General features: G+C 36.2%; 3 protein-coding genes across 6 annotated transcripts; all 3 read right to left on the reverse strand.

The window, feature by feature from the left end:
* Positions 1 to 5,560: 5,560 nt before the first annotated feature.
* Positions 5,561 to 9,281, reverse strand: LOC111469420 (50S ribosomal protein L9, chloroplastic). Its single transcript, XM_023114675.1, has 6 exons — positions 9,044 to 9,281; positions 8,787 to 8,914; positions 7,249 to 7,294; positions 6,821 to 6,918; positions 6,697 to 6,744; positions 5,561 to 5,795 (listed from the first exon to the last, which is right to left on the reverse strand). Exons 1-6 carry the CDS (start codon positions 9,188 to 9,190, stop codon positions 5,675 to 5,677), a joined length of 588 nt encoding a protein of 195 aa, XP_022970443.1. The 5' UTR covers positions 9,191 to 9,281; the 3' UTR covers positions 5,561 to 5,674.
* Positions 9,282 to 10,614: 1,333 nt separating this feature from the next.
* Positions 10,615 to 18,936, reverse strand: LOC111469418. Of its 4 annotated transcripts, none has more exons than XM_023114672.1 (12): positions 18,734 to 18,936; positions 17,619 to 17,790; positions 17,487 to 17,549; positions 17,268 to 17,379; positions 15,027 to 15,131; positions 14,863 to 14,939; positions 14,660 to 14,765; positions 13,518 to 13,590; positions 13,195 to 13,386; positions 12,486 to 12,606; positions 10,898 to 11,122; positions 10,615 to 10,824 (listed from the first exon to the last, which is right to left on the reverse strand). In XM_023114672.1, exons 1-12 carry the CDS (start codon positions 18,805 to 18,807, stop codon positions 10,777 to 10,779), a joined length of 1,368 nt encoding a protein of 455 aa, XP_022970440.1. In that variant the 5' UTR covers positions 18,808 to 18,936; the 3' UTR covers positions 10,615 to 10,776. The 4 variants fall into 4 exon arrangements, with proteins under 4 accessions (XP_022970440.1, XP_022970438.1, XP_022970439.1 ...); XM_023114670.1 differs by having other exon boundaries at positions 13,518 to 13,623; XM_023114671.1 differs by having other exon boundaries at positions 14,660 to 14,777.
* Positions 18,937 to 20,472: 1,536 nt separating this feature from the next.
* Positions 20,473 to 22,617, reverse strand: LOC111469392. The gene is made up of 2 exons (XM_023114624.1): positions 22,188 to 22,617; positions 20,473 to 21,986 (listed from the first exon to the last, which is right to left on the reverse strand). The coding sequence occupies exons 1-2, from the start codon at positions 22,615 to 22,617 to the stop codon at positions 20,701 to 20,703; spliced, it is 1,716 nt and encodes a 571-aa protein (XP_022970392.1). The 3' UTR covers positions 20,473 to 20,700.
* Positions 22,618 to 23,899: the final 1,282 nt, after the last annotated feature.

Consider the following 23,899-nt stretch of genomic DNA (forward strand, 5'->3'; position numbering starts at 1 on the left):
TGTAAAATAATTAAAAAAAAAACGAATCCAACTCGAAAAATAGAGAGTTGGGTTGGGCTATGAACTCTATTCAAGTTGTTCGGGTCATCAACTCAACCAACCCAAAAATTTGAGTTGATTTAAAAGATTTTATGAACCCAACCCTACGCTTTTGTAAATTTTTTAAAATATTAATTATTTGAATATTTTGTAATATAAAAAAAGAAGTAGGACTGCATGCCTAAATAAAAAAATTAAATGTTTACACCATAGTCCAAAATGTACTACAATCTCCCAATAATATATACTTCATTTCTTATTATAAAACTATATTATATACAAGCATGCATACTTTTGTACTTTATGTTCCTATTAGTATCTTCCCACAAGATTTGATTTGAACTCACCTACCGTCAGATATGAATGATTAATAAAATACTTTTTTTCTTTTTTGTTTTTTGAAAATTTGATGAGCAACTTTGCTCTGATACTAATTGTTGAATCGGGTTTTGCAAACTATCAGATGGGTATCGAACGGTACGTAGTAAAATATAAAATAATATTAGTTTTAGATAAGAAAAGAAGAACCGAGCAGGTAGGAGATAAAGACGAGGAAGGGTATTGATATAAAGGAAGATGAAAATTGATGGGAGATAAAAAGGGGAATATATTCTTGATCATCTCTTTACGTTTAAAACTATGTGTGTTATTATTGTTTGGACACATCATGAACAAAGGAATTTTCTTGGGAAATTCATTTTCAAAAACGATTACTTTGGGAAAATGAATTGTACTTTCTACATATATTTAGGTTTTATATGATCAAATATTCACATAAATTAAAAAAAAAAACTATATATTATATTTTTATTTACTTATTATCCAATAATTTAAAAAAAAATAGTTGGAATCAAACCAATCTAAACCCTGTTAAGGTTGGATTGGGTGTAATGTTTAACCATGGTTAAGTTGGATTCAATTTTATTAAATTTAATGTTAATGTTTTGGGAGATTAAAACTTTATAATATAAGATGAATAATGTATGAGGCATGCAATCATGATAGATCTTGGTTATCATTACCATTTGAATCCCTATCATTTAATAAATATTATTGCTTTATTATATGCATATAATTAATTAATTTATATAAGATTTTCCATGTATGAATAGACAATCATGGGATTTGAGGAATGAAGATTCTCCTTGGGTTTACAAAAATTAAAATTAAGATTAGATTGATTGCCTTTTTTTTTTTTATTTTTTTTTTAAAAAAAAAGATGGAATCTTTGAATTAACTAAGCTAGTTTAGTCTTGTTTTATTGAGAAAATAATGGATGATTTTCATTTATTTAACGACTAATTATAAATTAAACTAAAGTCTAATATTTCTTCCGTCTATTTTTATCAATAATTTTTAATTTTATTAGATAAGCTTTCATACTCCTCGATTAGTTGCATATGTCAACTCACTCTTGGTTGTGGCAATTTTGTACTCCTCGTGAGCTGTTTTGTCGATCATATGGCTTCAAGCATCTTGAAATAGCGTAAGCCCACTAGTAGGGGATATTGTTCTCTTTAAACTTTCTAGTTTTTAAAACGTGTATGTTAGGGATAAGTTTTCGCAACCTTAGAGAGAATGTTTTGTTTCCCTCTCTAACTGACGTGATTTTCTCTTGCTCCATTGGAACCACATCCTTACTGATCCAATAGCCAAGAAATAGTACTTTCGTTTGTGCATTGTTTTACGTACAACTTCATTTCCTGTTACACTCGGAATATTGTACTCAGGTTTCTAAACCTCTTGTGAATGATTATAAAGGTTTTCTACGGCAAACGGGATAAGGTAGGAGTTTTATATTTTAAAAAAAATTGGTTTAAAAATTTGTTGATAAAAGTATATCTTTGAACCAATTATAAAAAAATTGAATGAAGAGCAAAAATGAAAATAATTAATTAAAAAAAAGGAAATTACTAATTTGGAAATTGGAAAAGAAAAACAGAAAAAAGGAAAATGGAAGGAAATAATGTAATAGGAAGTGTTGGAGATGGATAGGATGTGGTGGGGCCAAGAGGGGGGAAAAAGAGAGGAGTGGGGCCCACACAATAGCACAGTTGACTGGTCAACAAACTTCCAGTCAAAGAAAACACAAATATAGATAAGAAAAAAAAAAAAAAGAAAAAAAGAAAAAAAAAATAATGGGTAAATGTGCAATAGGAGACAATCTCTATCCCTATCTCAGTCTCAAAATACATCATTCAATCTTCTGCCAAAAGCCAAGGAAGCTACCCTTTATGTAATTTCTGTACTCTCACAATTTTAAATCTAATTTTTTTTTTAAAATAAAATAAATAATATTCTATATCACTCTCGTTGGATTGGTGACCCGAACCTCCACCCTGATAAAATTTGCAACTCAACCCAGTGCAACCATGTATTTTTTGGTTGGATTGTTGGGTTGTTTTTTTTACATATTTCATAACGCAAGGTATAAACGTCAAATATTCTTAATTTTTATAATAATTTTAAATTAAGGTTAGATTGAGTTGTCACTCAATTTTGAGTATTTGACCACAAAAAATGACGGGAATTTTTCGATTTTACAAAATTCAAAAACTAATCCAAAGTTTTACTCTAAAACTCGAAATATTATTTAAAAATTGGGTATTAATTTAAATTTTTGAGAAATTTATTAAATATAAAAATGAAATTAAAAAAGGTTTTAAAGGGCTAATAAACACCAAATTGTAATTTTGAGGACTTGAAATTAAAAAAAATGGGTAGTTGAGAAAAGGCATGTGATTATTTAAAAGTTTATTATAATAATAATAATAAATAAATAAATAAATAAATAATGGAATTTAGAATTAAAAAGGAAAAATAGGAATTTTGTGGGCGGGAAGAACGAGGGAGGGAGGAAGGAAGGAGGGAGGGGACAAAGGCTGAATGAATGGTCGGTGAGAGGTGGGGCCCACTAACTCACACGCATTACGTGGCATCACGAATATTTCATTTTACGAGGAATGGGAACACTCCATGGACCCCCTCCACACCTGATCTCACCCTCTTCTCCTCCCTCCACAAGCAACGTATCTCAAATATTATATTATATTTAATTCCCATTTATATCCGCCACGTGTTCTTTCTCTCTCTCTCTCTCTCTCTCTCTCTCTCTCTCTATGTGGACCATCAGCTCAATCCACCTCATTCTTCCATTGCGTCTGGGTCCCACGCTCCATGCAGTTTCTTGTAACGGAACGGAACACCTTGCTTTTCTGCGTAATCCGTTGTGGTACCTTTTTTTTCTTTACGCAATTTCTAACACGGCGTCGTTTTATCTCTTACGGCTAACGGTAACGGGTACGGCAATCATTGTGAAGACGTGATAAAGTGCACGTTATAATATTATAATTTAACCCTTAAAAAATTGAGTAATTTTATGTTTTTTTATCCAAATATTTTTTAAAATTATTTTTATGATAAAAATTAATCAAATTCATATAACCCACTAAGGTCTCACTCCTAGACTTTAAAACAGAATGTCATACGACTCTCGGAGCTGATTTCAATCCTCAAACTCGTGTAACTCTTTTCAATGATCCATCCTCGAGATGGAAGGAATATCAAGGTTCAAGGATTTTCGTTATGCTCTCAATGATAAGATGAGGTGTGACCTCCACCATCATCCAACTCGATCCCGTTTCACAAGAAAATCCACTACCATGGAACTAGTTGACTATTCTTAATACCTCCTATTATAGTCATATTAGCATGAGAACGACTCCTCTACCTCTCGAATATCGATATCATGTACGCCCCTGTAATTGAATTACCATAATAATAAAAAACAGACATTGAAAAATAATCCATTAATAATTAAATTTATGTTGAAATTCATTTAACAAATAATATTAAAGTAAAGAAATTAAATATGAAATTGAAAGTTTAGAAAAGGGTGAGGAACATATTTATTTCAATTAAATTTGTGTAATCAATTATGATTGGAATTTATTAACAAATTTTTTATATAATCTTGAATTGTATGAATGCGATTGATTAAATTCAAACTTTACTTTAAAAAAGCATCAGAACATTAATGTATCGTCAATTATAAAATATTTCAAAAACTATAACACATTAATTTTCTATCATAGGACTTCTTTTATTTATTTATACTTTTTATCTCGAAAGAATAAACATATGTTAGTTATTATTAAGCTCGCTTCTTAGTAACTTTTATCGAATTAAAAAATATAAAAAAATAAATTTATATTTATAAATCAATTAAATTTTTAATTTTTAAATTTTTTAGAGCCCTTTTGTGTTCGATGTTCTATTAAATATCCGACCCAATCTTTAAATTATTATTTTTTATATAAGTTTCCAATTAAAAATGTTTTTTTTAACCTAATAAATAATAAATCATCTCAATTATGAAAGAGAACATCCAACGTGGGATTATTTTTGGGCTTGGGCTGATTTTTGAAGGCCCAGTGAATTGTGGGCCATTTTTTACAATAGCCCATAATGGTTCTAAAATCTTTTATTTACGTAAAAAAATAGAATAATTTTGGTTACACTATCCCGATAAACGATTTATTTCTTTAAATTATTTTCTAAAATCTCCATTTGCCTAAGGCGCTATTAGAATCCTCCTCTTGTAGTGTAGTTTTATCTTTATGAATAGGACATCATGCATGTTGCCCACGTATTGTAGTTGTTGTTGTTGAGTTTCCTTATTCCTCATACGATTTAGAAGTCACCCATCGTGTTGACAATAACTCAGTATTACCAAACAAGTCTTTTCAATACAAGATTTGCAGAGTCACATACTACTCACGACACAAAGAAACTCAATCACTAATAATCTTAAAAAATCGTTTTTAATATGGAAGATCAAACAGAGCTGCAACCACAGACCATACTAAGAATTTCAAAAGATCAGACAATCTACACCAACCTTACTCTAATACCAAATTATGGGTAACACTCACACTCTTTATTAAAAGATTACAAGACATTCACACTCTTTATTAAGACACTTGGGATGAAAGCCTAGGTCGGCCTAGGTGGGGTGGAGGGATATATTTATACTCGAGCCTAAGCAATCTACTCGTACAAAATTAAATCTTCTTCCTAAAATATCTCAATTTTTTTTTTTTATTTTAATCAAGAGTGAAATTGTGACACTTATGAAGGAAGATACAAGAAGAATTGTTATTCTTAATAAAATGTGCCTTCCTTTTCGATAGTTTAATCAAATGCACTTCAAAGTTCATCATGCTTTTCACTTAAATAATTCTATGTTACGTGGTGTAGAAATTATTCTAGGAAGCAGATGAACGAAAACAAAATTGATGCTAAAAGAACCTATATTAGTTTGTGGGTATAACCTTCATCTTCAAAGAAATTTAAGAGAAATAGATAACGTGACCATATCACAAAAGATGTAGGGAGATGTCGAACCCATCAAGTGCTGAATCCGAATTCACCAAATCTTAGACATAGACCGTTACATTTTCCAACCTCGAGAGGTGGAAACCACCAGAAATCTCACAACGTCCTCATAAAAAGACCACCATAATTGAACAGTTTATGAGAATATGATTGAAATGATGAACTGCAAAACAATGTGATCATTTACCCTTCAAAAAATTGTGGCTGCTAAATGAACTTGTAAAATCTGGAAATAATTTCAGTTGGCAAATACATTCACTCTAACTCGTGCAGTAACTTCAGGGTGAAGCTTCAGCTCTGCAACATATTCTCCTGTTTCCCTGATCTCTGGAAGAACAACGATCCGCTTGTCGATATCCCTGCACATAATTCAATACTTAATTGAGAGGGAAAACTTCAAGATTTAGTTGAAGAGTTTGAGATACGATGTGGAAATATTCTCGAAACTTTTAGTTCGAAAACATCGAGCTTTGATTCAATGGTGTCTCAAATGTGACTACCGCGAAACGCCTCTGCTATTTCAGCAATTGTCACGGTCCAGCCATCTTAGAGTGCATTTGATAGATAGATTAATTTCCTCTTTGCTTAGTTTGTGAAATGTTCTGTTGGGGATGGCTTGGATGCTTATTTTGAAAGGATTGTTGGTGGGCAACATGCCCCCTTTGCCATATGTTTCTTAGCTTGCATCATCTTTTGGCTGTGAGGTTGCATTTCGTGGCCTCCGTCTCACCATCCTTGGGTAACTTCCCTTCCGTCATCTTGGGTTTCTGAAGTTCATGGTCAAACTGTGCGATCCCACATCGGTTGGGGAGGAGAACGATGCATTCTTTATGAGGGTGTGTAAACCTCTTCTTAGTAGGCACGTTTTAAAAATCTTGGGGGAAGCCCAAAAGGGAAAGCCCAAAAAGGACAATATCTACTAGCAATGGACTTGAATTTTACGAATGGTATTAGAGTCCACCGGACAAATGTGTCAACAAGGAGGCTGAGCCCTAAAGAGAAGTGGATTGAGGGGTTCCACATCGATTAGAGAAAGGAACGAGTGTCAGCGAGGACGCTAGGCCTCGAAAGAGGGTGGGTTGTGAGATCCCACATCGGTTTGGGAGAAGAACGAAGTATTCTTTATAAGGGTGTGGAAACCTATCTCTACCAAACGTATTTTAAAAACCTTGAAGAAAAGCTCGAAAAGAAAAGCCCAAAGAGAACAATATCGGTTAGCGGGGAGCATTTCCAATCAACAAAAGTTAATAGATAAAGTACCTCTGAAGTTGTGCCTTGATGATATCAACAAGATCCTGTGCCGTGACTCTGCAAAAACAAGTGCATTTGAGTAGGCATAATAAAAAGAAAAACGGCCTCATAATACAGCTAAAACCCGACTCACGTGCCAAATATCTGTTTTCCTTTTCCACCTTTTCGCTTCACCTTGAAAGCTCCAACAGTTTCGAAAATCAGAGCGAGTTGCTGAGCCTCCTCCATTACCTGACAAGTTCATTACCATTTGAATAAATCCCCATAGAAAAGGTAGAAACAGTCAAGAAAACAAAATATCTCTTGTTCCTTATAGCATATGGGTATAGAATGAATCCAATGGACAGTTAAATTTTCAATAAATAAGCATGAGCATCGAGCACGCACTCGTTGGGAACGTATGGATAGTAGTAAAACATGTTCATAGAAAGCACTTAATTGGTCGTTCCAAAAATTGGTATAGAGGAAGTGTCTCGTTCTTTTAATCCTCGTTGTTGATTCTAATAACAAAAACTATCTCGAAATGTCCGATCAAGAAACAAAAGGAACGGATTTGTTTACTCGTTTTTTCTCAGCTTCGATTCGTTCCTCTTCAATCCGCATTTCCCTGAGAAAAATAAAGATCAATCCCATAAAATTCAATGAATGTGCATTAAACAACATTACTAATACATAATTATTAATCCTTTTGATAGATATCACCATGCTGTTTCGTTTGAAATGACAATTTTGTGAAGTGTTATTGCTATTCTCATTAAATAAGCAGTTAAAGCAGAGTGTCAATACACGTTAGATTTCAATAACTAGTTCGACAGAGTTAAAACCAAATAATGGATACAAATTCAGCAACTAACAAATATGTTTCTTATTTACATCCTCGTTCAAATGATTAGCCGAATAAGGCACGAGTTAATGGACCTCGAATAAGACAATTGATCCTGGGTCTCCATAAGCATATCAGCTATCTGATATGTAGCAAAAATGATCTCCAAAACAATTTTCATTTCATACCATCCGTTCGAGAAGCTCAAGCAGTATAGTACGACTGTGAAAAGGACAAGGCCGTATGGTCCCTGCCTATAGCCATTGGGCAATTTTACTACTAAATCTATCTTTACCAGCCTTACAAGGAGATCTACCTTCTTGAAGGTTACCTTGGAAGATCTGATTTGGAAGTTCAAATATCCTAAAAAGGTTGAACTGTTTTTTGTGGGTCTCTATCATATAGAAGTTTACTGCAAAATCAGGTACGTAGCTTTCGGTAATTAGAGAAGGGTTTAGGGATTTAGTCTCCTAATTCATGGATACTCAAGCTAAGCTTCAAAGGAAAATCCCTAAACGTTGCCCTGCTTGACCAACTGCTTTTGTTATAGGGTGAATGATACTCAAGATCACATTTTCTGTGAGATTAAGGGTGTGGAAATCAAACTTCTCCCTAGCAAACGCGTTTTAAAAACCTTGAGAGGAAGCCCAAAGATGACAATATTTGCTAGTGGTGGGCTTGAGTTGTTACATTCTCCTTCATTATTTTTTTTCTTTGTGGAGAGTGGATGGATATTGGATGAGCTTGAAGCCCTCTCAGGTTGGAGCTTAAAGGGCAAGGCAAGGGTTTCTTAGAGTTTGTGCAGCATATAGTTTCGTAGAGTTGTACTCTTTGCAGCTTTCTCTTTCGAGCTTCTCTTAAGGTTTTTAAAATGTGTCTGCTAGGGGGAGGTTTCCACACCCTTAAAAAGAATGATTCGTTCACCGCCCCAACCGATGTGGGATCTCACATGAACAAACAAGGACCATTTGATACTTTGTCCTCGAAATACGATTTTTAGTCATAGTTATAATTTAGTTACACACTCCATCGACCACAATGAAGCTACTAGACTCACATCATTCACCAGCTACACAAATTTAGTTCAAAACATCCAATCAACAACCACTCACTAACCCCTCCTGATAACCAAACATTTAATCGACCCTATAGCAGCTGAAACATTGAAATTACAGAACAGTTCGAAAATCCCTTTTGAAACTCAGTAAATTCATTTGCACTAGTATAACTTTAAGAACAGAAATCTATAAATTAAAGGGACTATGTAACACATTACTTGAGCAAAACTGGAGTGACAATCTGTGCCTTCCCCATAGGAAACAGATAGTTTCTATAATACCCAGCCTTCACGTCAATAAGTTGCCCTTTCTTCCCCAGCTCCGGCACATCCTCCTTCAGAATAATCTGCCCCAATCCACACACAACAGAACCAAATTACGATTGCAGCCATTCACAACCAACAGATATAACGAAAGAGAAACGAAAGCAGCCATGGCATTGGGGAGGAATTTGAAAAGCTATTTCGATCATTACCTTTCGCGACTTCGTGGCTTTCTTTTGGGCGACAACCACCAGGGCGGTTCTTCCATAAGAGAAGTTGGCGGTTTCTTCGAAGTTTGCACCGAAATTTGGAAGACCCACGGAAGATCTCCATGAGAGAGAGGTTGTTAGAGAAGCCATTTCGAATTTTCAGGCAATGAAACGCCTCCCACCCACTTCGCAGTTGTTTCTTCTTTTATATCGTTGCTGCTACAATCTTATCTCTAGAGCGAACAGGTAACGATGTCCACAGACGCAGACAATGCATCATAATTTCATAGAATTTGGGATAAATTTAAATTTTCATCCCATCTTTGGAAATTTGAACCTGCGCTACTTTTCCCAATTACTCTTCCTTTTATTGAGTTATGTAACTTAAATTTACACCTTAAACTCAATTATTCAACCATTTGACTTATATCATACGCTTCAACATTCAACAACACAAAGCTACTAACATCACTCAGGTTTCTTTGGAAGTTTAAAAATTTGATAATACTAAAAATTCTATCTATTCTATCCGAATCAGAATTGGGTTTTCAAATTTAAAAAAATATGGCTAATTTCTCTAAAATTAAATTGAGTTAAACCAAATCTGAGTTTACTTCAATTTCATAATTACTCTTTTATTATTTATTTTCAAACTGTGGATAATTTTTCAAAATATATATCAGAATTTGGAATTGAGTTATAAATCTCAACTAAATGTTGGGTTCGGTTCTCATTATTTAACAAAGTTGTTTGCCTTGAAAAATTTTTAGAGTGTACATAATCCGGGTTGGATTAAAGGATTTTTTTGACCAAATTTCGGGTTAGTTGGATTGGTAACCCAACCCAAAATCCATCCCAACCCTCTATTTTCGGGTTGGATTTGGGTTGTCAATTTTTTTTGAAAGCCACCATTTATAATTATTCTGATACAATCTTTAGATAAAATATATTAAGAGTTCACAAACAAACACAAATCAATCTATAATTATTCACAAAAAAAAAAATAAATTCAATAAAAATCGAGGATCGAAAAATACTTAAATTTGCCCATAGTGTTAGTTCATTTATGTAATTCATAGTGTTAGTTCATTTATGTAATTCTTTTTACTTCAATGTCACGAAATACTTCAATTTTTCGGATTTATTAGATACAAAATTAAAAGTTAAGTTCCTACTGGACAAAAAAATTAACACTCACTATAACAAAAAGATCATAACCAAGCTAGTTACTAGTACCATTGCTAAGGCCATTTCCACTTTGTTTTCAACAATTCTCACCACTTATAGGAGTTCGGGCCGTGTCTTGGTCCCAGTGTGGCTGATTGTTCGAAAAGATCAGCTAAGCATTATTGGTTTGGTTAGCTTTTACCTGACCAATGACCTAAAACTACGCAGACTCAACGAACAATGTTTTTTAACTTGATTCAAAATTTGGCTCGAATTGTTCGGCAGATTCCCACACGTTGCACACCCGTTCGTCACTTAGTTCTCAACAATTCCCACCCCGTTTTTGATAATTCATGCATGCTTTTTATACTAACGATGATCCATTCCAAGAAAACAAACTCAGCAACTTAATGAAGTGGGTATTTTAATTGGAAAAAGGGACAAAGAGCATTCTGTAGGCTGTATAATCTAAACTAATTGGACCTGTTCATAAGTTCTTAGCAGTTCATGTGAGTCAGCAAGCAAAAGCAGAGCCAGAGATGATACTCAGAACACCTACCCATCAAACTCTATTCCTCAAAAGAGCTTTGCAAGATATATGAAGCTTTGTTACGAACCTGAAAGTGCAAAGAGGTGTTAACAATCAATCCTTCATTCATTTCAAGTCAAGATTGTGAGAGTTTTCCACACCTTTGATGCATACGACCTCAAATCTGTACTCGCGATTTGGCACGAGCATTTTCTGAGAAACAAACCCCACATTTCGCATATTAACGGCTTCCCGTCTAACATTCGACTACCGACGAGCCAGTTCTCCGTCAACACCAAGTAAATATACAGCTTAAATAGGTCACAACTTTTGTCTTTCACAGTCATGGAGCTAAGTACTCTCAAAACCTCTTCTTCATTAGTAGCCTGTTTAAATCATAACAACCAGTTTTAGCCTTCAACTTTAAAACCAAATATAGTAAGTTAAAGGTTGATTAAATGGTTGCAGATTCTCACCATTTTCTTTTTATATTCACGAGTATTCGAGCTATACTTATGCACATCTCAAACTCTTGGGAATTGATCTAATAACCTTGTTGAAGAACAAGATATTTAGATAATTCAAGAACCTCAAAAACGATATAGAATAAATCTAAGGAAAAGTTTTGGAACGGATTATTTTTGTAACAGACCAAGCACACCGCTAGCAGATATTGTCCTCTTAGGACTTTCCCTTAAGGTTTTTAAAATGCGTCTAGGTTTCCACGCCCTTATAAAGAATGTTTCGTTTCCCTCTCCAACTGATGTGGGATCTCACAATCCACCCCCTTTCGAGGCCTAGTGTCTTCGCTGACGCTCGTTCCCTTCTCCAATCGATGTTGGACCTCCCAATCCACCCCCTTCAGGACCCAGCGTCATTGCTGGCACACCGCCTCGTGTCCACCCTCCTTTGAGGCTTAGCCTCCTCGTTGGTACATCGTCCGGTGTTTAGCTCTGATATCATTTGTAATAGCCCACCGCTAGCAATTATTGTCCTCTTTGGGCTTTCCTCTTCGGACTTTCCCTCAAAGTTTTTAAAACACATCTGTTAGTGAGAGGTTTCTACACCCTTATAAAAAATGCTTTGTTCCCCTCTCCAACCGATGTGGGATCTCACAATCTTGATGATTAAGATCAAGATCAAGAGTAAAGAAAACTCGTGATTCAAATCACTTCACAAGAGGTTTGATCAACACTACTTGAATGAATGACTAGCATGCAAATCTAAATACAAGAAATGCAAAGGAACAAACTCATGGCTTAAGAAGCATAATATGCAACTTTCATTTTAATATCTAAAATCCTCATACTAAAGCCAACATGAAGGGTTATTTATAGTCTTAGAAAGAAACCTTAAGTAACCTATAGTTGATTGAAAGGTAACTCTCATGCCCGCCAAACCATAATGACTTAAAACCTTAAAAATAATACTCTAAAATTGAAAAATAGAATGAAATCTCCCTAATTCCAAAAATGTATGGTACAACTTTGTCGTCCACCATGAAGTGTTCGTGACATCATTAAAACACCTTATTTCGTATCAATGTGGTTGCTAAAAACTTAACGATATTAAATCTTAGGTAGATGGAAATCATAACTTGAACATGCTCATTTTTATGTTGGTCTTTAACGACCACTAGGCTAACCCATGAAAGATGAATGTTATGGAGAAATGGACAGAGTTATACACAAAGAAAACTCAGATTATTTAGCCAATGAAAAAAATAAATAAAGAAAGAAAAAGGATCACCTCATTTTCAAAGAAAATAAGAAGAATTTGATAGGCAACTGTACTCCTCAGATATTTACTGCGCTGATCAACTCCAGAAATGCATTCCACAGCTCGCGAACAGTTTAGATCCATTGGAATTCTGCAAAACCAGAACAGAGGCAGCAAAAAGAGTAGTTATGATATGGTTGTGGTTCACATTTGCATCAAGGGTGCAGGGCCAAAATTGAAAAACTGACTAAAACTAACCGAACCGAGTCACACGGTCTCTTTGAAGTATACGTGTCAAACGGTTCAGTTTTCGGAAGTGTAAAACCAAAAAACACTCTGTAACAGCTCAAGCCTACTGCTAGCAGATATTGTCTTCTTTGGGCTTTCCCTTTTGGGCTTCCCCTCAAGGTTTTTAAAACGCGTCTGCTACGGAGAGGTTTCCACACTCTTGTAAAGTATGCTTCATTCTCCTCCCCAACTGATGTGGGATCTCACAATCCACCCCCCTTCGGGACCCAGCATCCTTGCTGGCACACAGCCTCGTTTCCACCACTTCGAGGCTTAGCCTCTTCCCTGGCTTGGATTAGATAGATTTTGTTAGTTTTGGTCAGTTTTTGAATAATTGGTTTCGATGCCACTTTCAAATTTTTCTGAACCATACATGTCCATTTTAGCAAAAACCGAACCAAACAGATCACCATACACCTTTAATTTGTATAACGAAGGACGAGTGTAATACCTGGAGACAAGAGCTTTGGCTATATTGTCACAACATGCCTTCCAATCTTTATCTGTGAAGTAATGGACGAGCGATTGCAGGCATTCACACAAGAGCACGGTTACCCCTCGAAACTGGCGGTCTAGAAATAAACAAAGAATGGCTTCAGCTAGCCGCTCAACTTCAGAGGATGTAAATATATTCTTTTTCATCCTGAAAAAAAAAAAAAAAACAGATACATTCATGGAACAATAGCCACATTATGTTACAAGATTCAAAATTTCAATGAACGCCAAAGGCACGAGTTAAAACTCGCAAACTTTTCCAAAAGAATACTGACTTACTTGGTTTGACAACAAACAGTAATAAATTTGATCCAAGCCCTTATATTCTGCGGTGGCCCTCCACGTCCAGAGCCTAACAATAGTCCATAACTTGTGTCTAAGGAAACTATAACACAAATGGCAAAGGCTTGAGGGGTTCCTACATGACTTTTGAAGTATGCCTTTATATGACAATCCCAAAATATAGCAACTCATACACACATGGAAAAGAAGTTAAGACAAAGAGTACCAAATGTATGGAAGAACTTGTTCTAAAAAGTATAGTCCTTATGGCCCTGTTTGATAACGGTTTCATTTTAAGTTTCTCGTTTTTGAAATTTATGCTTGTTTCTTCCTAATTGCCCGATTACGGTTTTAACCATTCTTAAAGAAAACTTGTATTTCTAAAATTCTAAAAAAAAAAACCAAAGTTTTTGAAAACTACTTTAGCATGAGGTTGTTTCTTTATAATGGTGTGGAAACCTCTCCCTAACATATGCATTTTAAAACCATGAGATTGACGACGATATGTAACGGATCAAAGTAGACAATATCTGTTAGCGGTGGGCTTGGGTTGTTACAAATGGTATTAGAACAAGACACCGGGCAGTGCGCCAGTGAGGATGCTGGCTCCCAAGGAGGGTGGATTGTGAGATCCCACGTTGGTTGGAGAAGGGAATAAAGCATTCTTTATTAGAGTGTGGAAACCGCTCCCTAATAGACGCGTTTTAAAATCATGAGACTAACAGCGATCCGTAACAGGCCATGTAGAGTTTGAATTTTTTTAACCTGGTTAACTTTGAGGTTAGTTCGAGTAATTCAGTCGTTGAACTTGGATTTAGGCATTTTTATGGCTGATTTTGGGTGTTTTGTTACAATCTCTTTTATCTCAAGTGGTACAAATGAAAAAAAGATCATACAGTAAATTCAAACATATTATCAATGCAGCAAGCAAAGGTAGTGCATCAGCAACCCAAAAACACAGTATGACCATTACCAAAAAGATTGGTCATTCCAAGTTCTAAATATTTTTCTAAAGCATTATTAGCAATCTTGAGTTATATTGGAACAAATACGAAAACTCGGAGCCAAAACAAACAACCCTTCATAATGTTTCATAATTTTTTCCCTTGGATATGAAGTTTGGTGTCAAAGAAGTTTACCATTGTGAACAAATCCAGGTTTTAATGAGCATTCAAATCTATATCCATAAGTCTCAAGAGCTTCTCCTAACTGAGCATAGGTTGGAAACCATTCGATTCGGAGATGCTGTTGATTTACCTAGTTAAGAACTATAGATAAGCCTCGAAATTGATAAACGAAAATAAATAAATAAAAACCATGTGGTCAAAGGAAAAAGAGAGACCTCATTTGTTGTTAACATGATATCCCTCCAGAAATCACAAGCAGATGTAATTAGTTCTTCTCTTGATGAATATAACACTGAAATATCAAAATAAACATATAAAAAAGAATTAAAGATACTGTTTGGAGTTCCATAAACATGACTGAAACAATAGATGAACTCACTTAAATTGAAAGTCCATATGGCCAGAGCTTTTTCTACACGATTCGTCACAGAAACGAGCGTTGAAAGCCAACCGTTTACCAATAAACCTTCAAGGAAAGCTTCACCTGTAAGAACATATCAAATAAATATTATCAGTAACTTATTTAATTAGTTTTTGATAGGCTTTAGAGTTTAAGAAACAACATGGTTTTCCTTTCTTTTCTTCTATTTTGTATGAAAATGAATGAAATTCTATAAGAATGTATATAACTAAGGAGCATTACAAAAGTAATGGATAAATTATACATGAGTGTTAAAAAGCAGAACTGCAAGACAATTACTCTATTTCCTCGACTTTTTCTACAACCCACCACCCATAAGGTGGGACTTCTATATCATTTTTTCCTGTTCTTTCTAGACAAAAAACGAAGGGCCAAAGATCATTAGAAATTTCTTTCAACCAAAAGTACGGGCTCCCATGAGAATCTAAGCATCTCTTAAAAATTCTCCCACAACTTCACTCTCAGAGGACAGTTATGAGATCCCACATTGGTTGGAGAAGAGAACGAAACATTCTTTATAAGGGCGTAGAAATCTCTCCTTAGCAGACGAGTTTTAAAAACCTTGAAGGGAAGCCCGAAAGGAAAAGCCCAAAGAGGACAACATCTGCTTGCGGTGGACTTGAGCTGTTACAAATGGTATCAGAGGTAGACATTGGACGATGTGTCAGTGAGGTGGCTAAGCTCTTAAGAGGGGTAGACATGAGGCAGCGTGCCAACAAGGACGCTGGACCTCGAAGGGGGGTGGATTGGAAGGTCCCACATCGATTGGAGAAGAGAACAGGTACCAGCAAGAACGTTGGCCCCCTAAGGGGAATGGTTTGTGAGATCCCACATCGGTTGGAGAGGAGAACGAAACATTTTTTATAAGGGAGTAGAAACCTGTTCCTAGCAGACGCGTTTTAAAAACTTTGAAGAAAAGCCTATAAAAAAAAACTCAAAGAGGACTATATCTATTAGCGGTGGGTTTGGGGTGTTACAACAGAGCATCATAATAGGGTGCAAGCCTTCTCTCAAGGGATGCACTTACGATAATAGAGACAAGGAAAGGTGGCTTCTTTGAATTCTATTTATAGATAATATAATGTAGCCTCCAAGGCAACAACTCTGATGCAAAGAAATGGACTTCTGAACCTCCACATCAAGTTTTGAGAGACTACCCATATAGGCCCTCAAGTCCTTTATTGCATTAACTTTCAGAGTAAATGTACCAGAGAGCTTTAAGGAACCAAACAGAGTCCCCATTACCTGAAACAGTATGATACCATCTAAAGAAGGAAAAGGAAAATTCAACAAACAACCATAAATTTCCACCTCTTATAAAGTGCTCCTGGAAATAGGAATCCAGCACTTATCTTTAAAAAAAATATTAACTTAGCACAAAGTTTTAGTGACAAAATCAAGAAATAGTTGTGAAAGGGAACTCCAAGAGCCGTAATTAATACATATGTTTATTTGTACTCTGCTCAACCAAATCAATTCAAGCTATATTTACTAACAACAATAGAGTCCTAGGCTTGTTAGTCCACTTTGAGCATAGGCTCTCATGGCTTTATTCTTTTTTTTTGTTTCTCCAAAATGCCTCATACCAATGGAGATGTATTCCTTACTGATCAGCCCCTTAAGTGGAAGGTGGGACTTCTCTCCCAACAATTCTCCCCTCGAACAAATTACACTATAGAGTCTCCCCTAAGATCTATAGAGCCCTCGAATAGCCTCCCCTTAATTGAGGCTTGACTCCTTCTTTAGAGCCCTCGAATAAAGGACACTTGAGTCACTTTTGACTACACCTTTGAGCCTCACAACTTTTTTGTTCGACATTTGAGGATTCTATTGACACAGCTAAGTTAAGGGCACGACTCTGATACCATGTTAGAAACCACAACTCTTCACAACGATATGATATTGTCCACTTTGAGTATAATCTCTCATGGCCTTGTTTTTTGTTTCCCCAAAAAGCCTCGTACCAATAGAGGTGTATTCCTTACTTATAAACCCATGATGAACCCCTTAATTAGTCGACTATTTTTTATCTAACAAAGAGGGGGAGGAAACAAAAATTGAACTCTATAACTTAGTATTTATCATACAAGATAAAAATAGTGATGGGTATAAAATAATTCAATTAACAAAAACTATAAAAAAAAAATTAGTACATGATTGGAGAGATGAGGAGAATTGAAACATAAAGGAAATACGCACCTTTCTCCACGGTGAGATTCACCAAAGAGTTAACTTCATTATTCAGGAATGTTTGCAGAAGGTAGCAATTTTTGAGTTCAGGGCTTTGTAATGCTGGTGGTGGTGGGGGTTTCTGCAATTTACATGCATAGAAATTCAGCTTCACAAAAAAGACCTCTCATATGAAGATAATTTAGGCAATCAAAAGCATATAAGAAGCTGTAATGTTGAACCGAAAACCTGTTCTCCGAAAACGTTTAAGCCCCATATGGATGTATCTTCCTCACCTCCCAATTGATTCATCTACACAAAACATTCTTCCATCATTAGTGAAAGAAGGCTGAAAATTATTTGCCGCCAGGCATAACTTACCTTATTTTGGCATTCATCAACAACTTGGGACACCACAGCCTCTTTGCCAAAATCCTCATCATCTGAATCGTACTTCTTTTTCTTCTTTGCCTGTTTAGATTCTTTCTCAACGAGTTTGCATTTATCCTTGTAATGATCAGTCAGAAGATCATCTAACCCGATAATCTTTTTCCTAATTGGTAAAAATATAGACATCAGAGGCCATTTGTGCACAGAGAGCTAACAACTTCACGTTTTCTAAGACTATGAGATAAAAGTTGCCACCAGTAGGATTGTTGGGAGAGGAGTCTCACGTCGGCTAATTAAGGGGTTAATCATGGGTTTATAAGTAAGGAATACATCTCCATCGGTATGAGGCCTTTTGGAGAAACCAAAAGCAAAGCCGTGAGAGCTTATGCTCAAAGTGGACAATATCATACCATTGTGGAGAGTCGTGATTCATAACATGGTAGCAGAGTCATGCCCTTAACTTAGCCATATTAATAGAATTCTCAAATGTCGAACAAACAAGTTGTGAGCCTCGAAGGTGTAGTCAAAAGTGACTCCAGTGTCGAACAAAGGGTGTACTTTGTTCGAGGGGTCTAGAGAAGGAGTCGAGTGTTAGAAATCATGACTCTCCACAATGGTATGATATTGTCCACTTTGAGCATAAGCACTCATGGCTTTGTTTTGGGCTTTCCCAAAAGGCCTCATACCAATGGAGATGTATTTCTTACCTATAAACTCAGGATGATTCCCTAAATTAGTCAAGCCAATGTGGGACTCCCTCCCAACAATACTCAACATTGAGCCTCGATTAAAGAGAGGCGGTTCGAGAGGAGGCTCTATAATGTACTTTGTTCGAGGGGAGGATGGTTGAAGATTGTTGGGAGAGGAGTCTCACATCAGCCCAGCACAGAGCACGGAACGGCTATTTCTCAGCTCTCTTTATAGAATAAATATGCTACTATTGGAATTGCAACAGCTTTACAAGTCTCAGTTCACAAATTTGAATGGAAAACAGTAGGGAAACGAGAACCCATATGAAATTAGAAATGAAAAGAGAAACCCATGTCAAAATTTTGAAAAAGAAAACACGAAATAAAGGATTTGGGTGATTTCGGAGAGAACGAAACCTCTTCTTGAGAGAAACAGGGGAACTGAGAAGTGGGTCTTCCGACTCGAAGTCTAGCGGACCATCCATTTCCATGGCTTTCAACTAATCGCTCGCTCTCCAGGCATTCAACGAGGCTCTGGAATTTGAAACAAAAGCGCCAAAATGGAAGCGAACAAGGCACTCCAATGGCGCGTCACAAGTTGAACATTGGCTTCAACCAAGTGCCGGGGTTTTTTTTTTTTTTTTATTTTAGCTATTTTTTTTCTCTCTAAATTTCGTCAGTTGATTATTACATTCTTAGTATTCATTTCCTTTCTTTCGATCCATCCAACTCAACTCAACTCGAAAACTTGTTCTCCGATATAAGAAACTTTTGATACACAATAAATATATTCTAACCAACAATTTAGAAAAAATGAAAACATGAAATTAGATTTTTACCGAGCAATTAAGTGTTTATTCAAAATAGGTGAAGCGTTGACATAAGTGAGAACGAATTCGAAGGACGAAAGCAAGCAAATTTGGAATTAGGTAGAACCTTGGTTAAGGCCAACCAAGTAAGTAGTCTTACTATCGACATGGTTAGAAGTTGATGTTTGTATGATGACACGTGGCTCGTGATTTTGCACGTGTCATATGCTTGGTATATGTGAAATGTTTGTAAATTATATGACTAAGATATGTTTATGAAAAACTATGATATGTTTATAAAATGATATAACTATGATATCTGTGTGATATGATATGTTAATGTTATGAACGTGTTATGATGTGATGTGATGTGCTGATGATATGATACATGTTATGGTGTAATACGTTTGACGATATAATACATGTTGTGACATGCTTTATGAAATGATACGTGCATGATATAGTATGATATGTTGAAAGATATGTAATGTGCATGATATGACATAAGACGATGTATGATAATAATGATACGACATTCAACCCCGATACATGTCTTAAAGGCTTTGTGGTAAAATGATATGAAATGAAGGAAAATGGAAGGGGTTGTTACACATGATTCAATGAATAAGAATATTGGGACCTCATGCATCATTGTATGTTACATGCATGGGAGAATCTCCCATTTTACGATGGTATAGACGCGTACATTATGAGACACGAAAACGGTCATTATTTGATCATAATGCTGCGATGATCACTATTCCTATCGTGTGTTCGATAACAGAACCAAATAATGCTAGCCTGACCAGGAAAGAGGTCTAGGAGGTGTGCAAACCAACTGATGGGTCTATACTCGCACGTGTGGGGCGTGTGTAGAATAGTAAATACACATCCAATTACCTGCTTAGGATAGTCGCCGCCGAAGAGAATACAAATTTAAATCACAAGTCCCACTCATGATTGTATGGGTTTGCATCTAACCCCAATAGTGGACCACATATATTCCTTAAAATACTCAAACTATGTATTATTTCTACTTCACGTAGAGGTCGAGACCATGACACATACATAAGATATTTGTATTTAATTTCTTAGACTTTAGGTTAGAATATGGTGTTTTTATTTACTTAGTATTTCATTATGTTGTTTTAAAGATATTTTCGAACAGGTAAGTTAATAACAGTGTTTTATGGCGAAGTTTCAAATAATTATTTTCGTATAAAATGATTACGTTGTATATACAGAAGTGATCTAAGGCGTCACAACAAATAATCTTTAACTTTTAAAATTTCATAGAAACTAAAATGAGATTCATAAAAAGGAGAACCCATTATGAGAAGGCGAGCTCTCGATATGAACAAAACTTAATTCAAAAAATAACTTCAATGATCGTAGGCTGAGATCACAGGCTCATAACTTATGAGACTACACATTTTCATTACGATGCAAATACTTATCATGAACGAGAAATGAGGTTGCCAAATTTGGTGGAACGGGTGCATCCCACATTCTTGAGTTGAGTTCAAACCGAGTGCACCTCGAAAGAATTCGATATCCAACCCGACTTCACCCAAATCACGACTTGAAATTAATGCTGTGTTTGTCAACAAGTAAATTCCCAATCCTAGTCCTCTTGTCATCGAGAGTATAAAACTCCATTTTCGTCTTCAAAGACTCCATATCTTCCCTAAACTTCTTGTATATATCCCCTCTATAAAACTCCCTCGTCCTCCCCACCAAAATCAACGACACCAACGCTACAAAGAACGTCAACCCAGCTAAAATTACGAACGACTGTTCATAACAAGAATGGCCTTCGCAATGAAGGCCGCCTATACCACTGGTGGCCTTCGCCATCTCATCATAGAGCCTCCCAGTGACCATCACATTCAGAATATAAGACCCAATTGGGCAAGACAATTGCCCAAAATTAAACAAGGTGGAGTAATGTTTCAACCCAAAAAGCTCGGAAATCATGGCGAAATGCAATGGGACTTGAGCGCCCAATGAAAACCCAATAACAATGGATGCAATGTACAGCGAACCATGGAAGGGGAAGGCTACCAAAAGATGGCCGATGCAGGAGACCAAGAGGACAAGCGTGAGCATTAATGGCCTTGGGAATTTGAATTTCTCGAGTAGAATGTCAGAGACAAACCCAGAAAAGATTCTTCCGGTGAAGTTGAAAATACTAACCAGAACGATGAGCGAGTTGATTGTTTCAGATGGGTAGCCATGGGATTCACCGATCTGGCGGAGATTGTCGATGGCGGTCAAGCTAGCGCCGACGCCGATTAGCATGGTGATGCATAAGATGAGCATATCGGCGCTGAAAATGGCTTGAGGAATGGTGTGGTCTTCTCCTCTTGAGGGTTTGTTGGAGGAAGAGGGAGGAGGATTGGGGGATGCTTGCGGCGGGTGGATCCCGATCGTCCGTTTGTTGAGATTCCATAGAACGATTTCTTCTCTAATGGCGATTAACAAGGGGAGAAGAAGCAGAGCCGCGATGGCGGCGACGACGGCGGCGTGGGCGGATTGGTCGAATCGGATTCGTTTCTGGATGAAGATCAAGGCGGCGAGAAACAGAGCGAGAATGACGGAGACGCAGAGGAAGTGGACGAAGACTCTGAACTCGTTTGGGTGTTTGACGGCTTTGATTTCTCTGATGGTGGAGATGAAAATCAAAGAGATTAAAGAAGGGAGCCAGCCGAGTAGCAGAATTAGCGACCTGGTATCGTCGCCGTAAATGGCGGTGTAAATTTGGGTCATGATTGCTCCGCTTAGACCCACGAACCCCTTCGCAAGCCCCAGCATTACCCCTCGTCTTTCCGGGAAGTTCTTCACGCACGTGACTAGCACGCCTGTTGCAGTTTCAACAAAAGAAACAAATACCGTTGAATTTTTATACTCTCTCTCTTAAATAATGTATTTAAATTTTTAAAAGTGTAAATGATATTTTAAATGTAAAATTTTCATTAATACCCTTCACTTTAATTTTTTAAAGTAGGGTTTTTGAAGATTTTAAACTGTTTAATATTTTCATATTAAATCATAGGCATTACCTGTATTGGCGAAATTCTGAGAGTTTGCTCCGACCATAATGTAAAAGCAAAAATACGCGACGGTGGGGCTGACAATTTTCCCGGTGACGCCTTGCCATATCTTGAAATAGCCGACGAAGTTCAAGGCGGCGCCGATGAGGAGAAGGACCCAAGTCGGCGCCACCTCCGCCAGAAGGCCGGCGACAATGCCAACATTGGATCCCAGGTCTTTGTAAAACCCAATCTTGTTGAGCGTCGTTTGGTCGCATTGGAGCGTCGTTTTGATGTCTGTAGAGTAATAAGCAAACAAATAAACTCCGCCGGCGCCGGCCATAACAAGAAACGAAGCGAAAAGAGAAAACCACCGCCCCGCCACCACTTGTCGGACAAAACTGCCAAGCTCTCCACTCCCGATTCCGGCATTGGAGCTCGGCGTTGCTGATACAATCATTTTGTAAGGACGGTAGTGATCAGTCCAGATCTTTACAATGAATTTAATTTGAACTTTACAATGAATTTAATTTGAATTTTACATTTCATGTTTATATGTATATATGTATAGAAAGCTTATGAACTGTGATGAACACTAAATGCCTAATTTTAGTAGGAAAAAACAAAACATAGGTGGTTAGAAAAAAAAACACCCAAACTACAACAATAATAGCTTAGAATTATGTAATGAAATAACCCTCAAATAACCAACACCGCTCTCGAATCAAAACCACGACCGTGTCAAACATGAAGACATCGATATCGAGATTTCAATTTAATAGATATAAGGGTAGATACATTGATATCAACTAATACTACTATGAATCAATCTTTTTAAAAAAAAATTATTTAAATTAATAACTAAGTAGGTTATTAATACTAGATGATACTTATTAGTGTTTTTTTTGGGTATTTATAAAAAATATCAAAGACGTTTATTAATTCTTAATATAGATGTTGAACCTCGTAATGAAATAATTCTCAAATAAGGTACCCTCAAAAGCTACGGTTATAAAGCTCTCGAATCAAAACGATGTTGGTATCAACTATGAAAATATTGATATCGAGATTTCAATTTAATAGATATGTCGGTAGATACATTGATATCAACGGATACTACTACAAATCAAATTTTATTTTTTAGGAAATTATTGAAATTAATAATCAAGATGTAACGTGTAAAAATGAAGGAAATTAGCTCACATAAGAATAAGCCGCCCATGAAAGACCCAAAGGATCAAAAGGGAAGAAATTAAAGAATTAAGCAAGAACGAGGGAGTTAATCAAGTCACCTCTATACCCTAACAAGTAATCTTAAGGAGTTAAAAGACCTTTGAAAAAGGATCGGAAAGGAAAAAATAAGTGAAAAGGGCAAAAATGTCATTTTTCCAATTATCAAGAATCTTTCAACAATCTTTCCAATTATAAAAAATCAAAGCATCTACAGTGAAAAAAAAAAATCCTTTGAAACTTAAATCCCTACCGTTGGATCTCCTCCAAAATTGGATAGGATCTAGAACACGCACACATCATTACATCTAACGACTGGTTCCTACGTCAAAACAATACAACCATTCCCCCACAAATCTCGAGAGCCAGAGAATTATATGACCTCAATTTAGTTACTGGACAAAAATGGTAGCACCTACATCATCACATCCAACGGTTGGTTCTTTCATCAAGTCGATAAAACTATGCACCACCAATCTTAACGTACCCAAAAAAAAAAAAAAAAAAAAAAA

Source organism: Cucurbita maxima, unplaced genomic scaffold (genome assembly GCF_002738345.1).
Source record: "Cucurbita maxima cultivar Rimu unplaced genomic scaffold, Cmax_1.0 Cma_Scf00040, whole genome shotgun sequence".
Classification (NCBI taxonomy): domain Eukaryota; kingdom Viridiplantae; phylum Streptophyta; class Magnoliopsida; order Cucurbitales; family Cucurbitaceae; genus Cucurbita; species Cucurbita maxima.

Bases quoted from the DNA above. Each gene is read 5' to 3' on its own strand.
- LOC111469420 (XM_023114675.1), bottom strand. From the start codon at position 9,190: ATGGCTTCTCTAACAACCTCTCTCTCATGGAGATCTTCCGTGGGTCTT. The intron at 8,915-9,043 runs GTAATGATCGAA...GGATTGGGGCAG, and splicing joins AAGCCACGAAGTCGCGAAAG to ATTATTCTGAAGGAGGATGT. The intron at 7,295-8,786 runs GTAATGTGTTAC...TATTTTTCTCAG, and splicing joins GTCACTCCAGTTTTGCTCAA to GGAAATGCGGATTGAAGAGG.
- LOC111469418 (XM_023114669.1), bottom strand. From the start codon at position 18,807: ATGGAAATGGATGGTCCGCTAGACTTCGAGTCGGAAGACCCACTTCTC. The intron at 17,550-17,618 runs GTAAGTTATGCC...TGTTTTGTGTAG, and splicing joins TTGATGAATGCCAAAATAAG to ATGAATCAATTGGGAGGTGA. The intron at 14,940-15,026 runs GTGAGTTCATCT...TTGATATTTCAG, and splicing joins CATATGGACTTTCAATTTAA to TGTTATATTCATCAAGAGAA.
- LOC111469392 (XM_023114624.1), bottom strand. From the start codon at position 22,617: ATGATTGTATCAGCAACGCCGAGCTCCAATGCCGGAATCGGGAGTGGA. The intron at 21,987-22,187 runs GTAATGCCTATG...AAACTGCAACAG, and splicing joins TCAGAATTTCGCCAATACAG to GCGTGCTAGTCACGTGCGTG.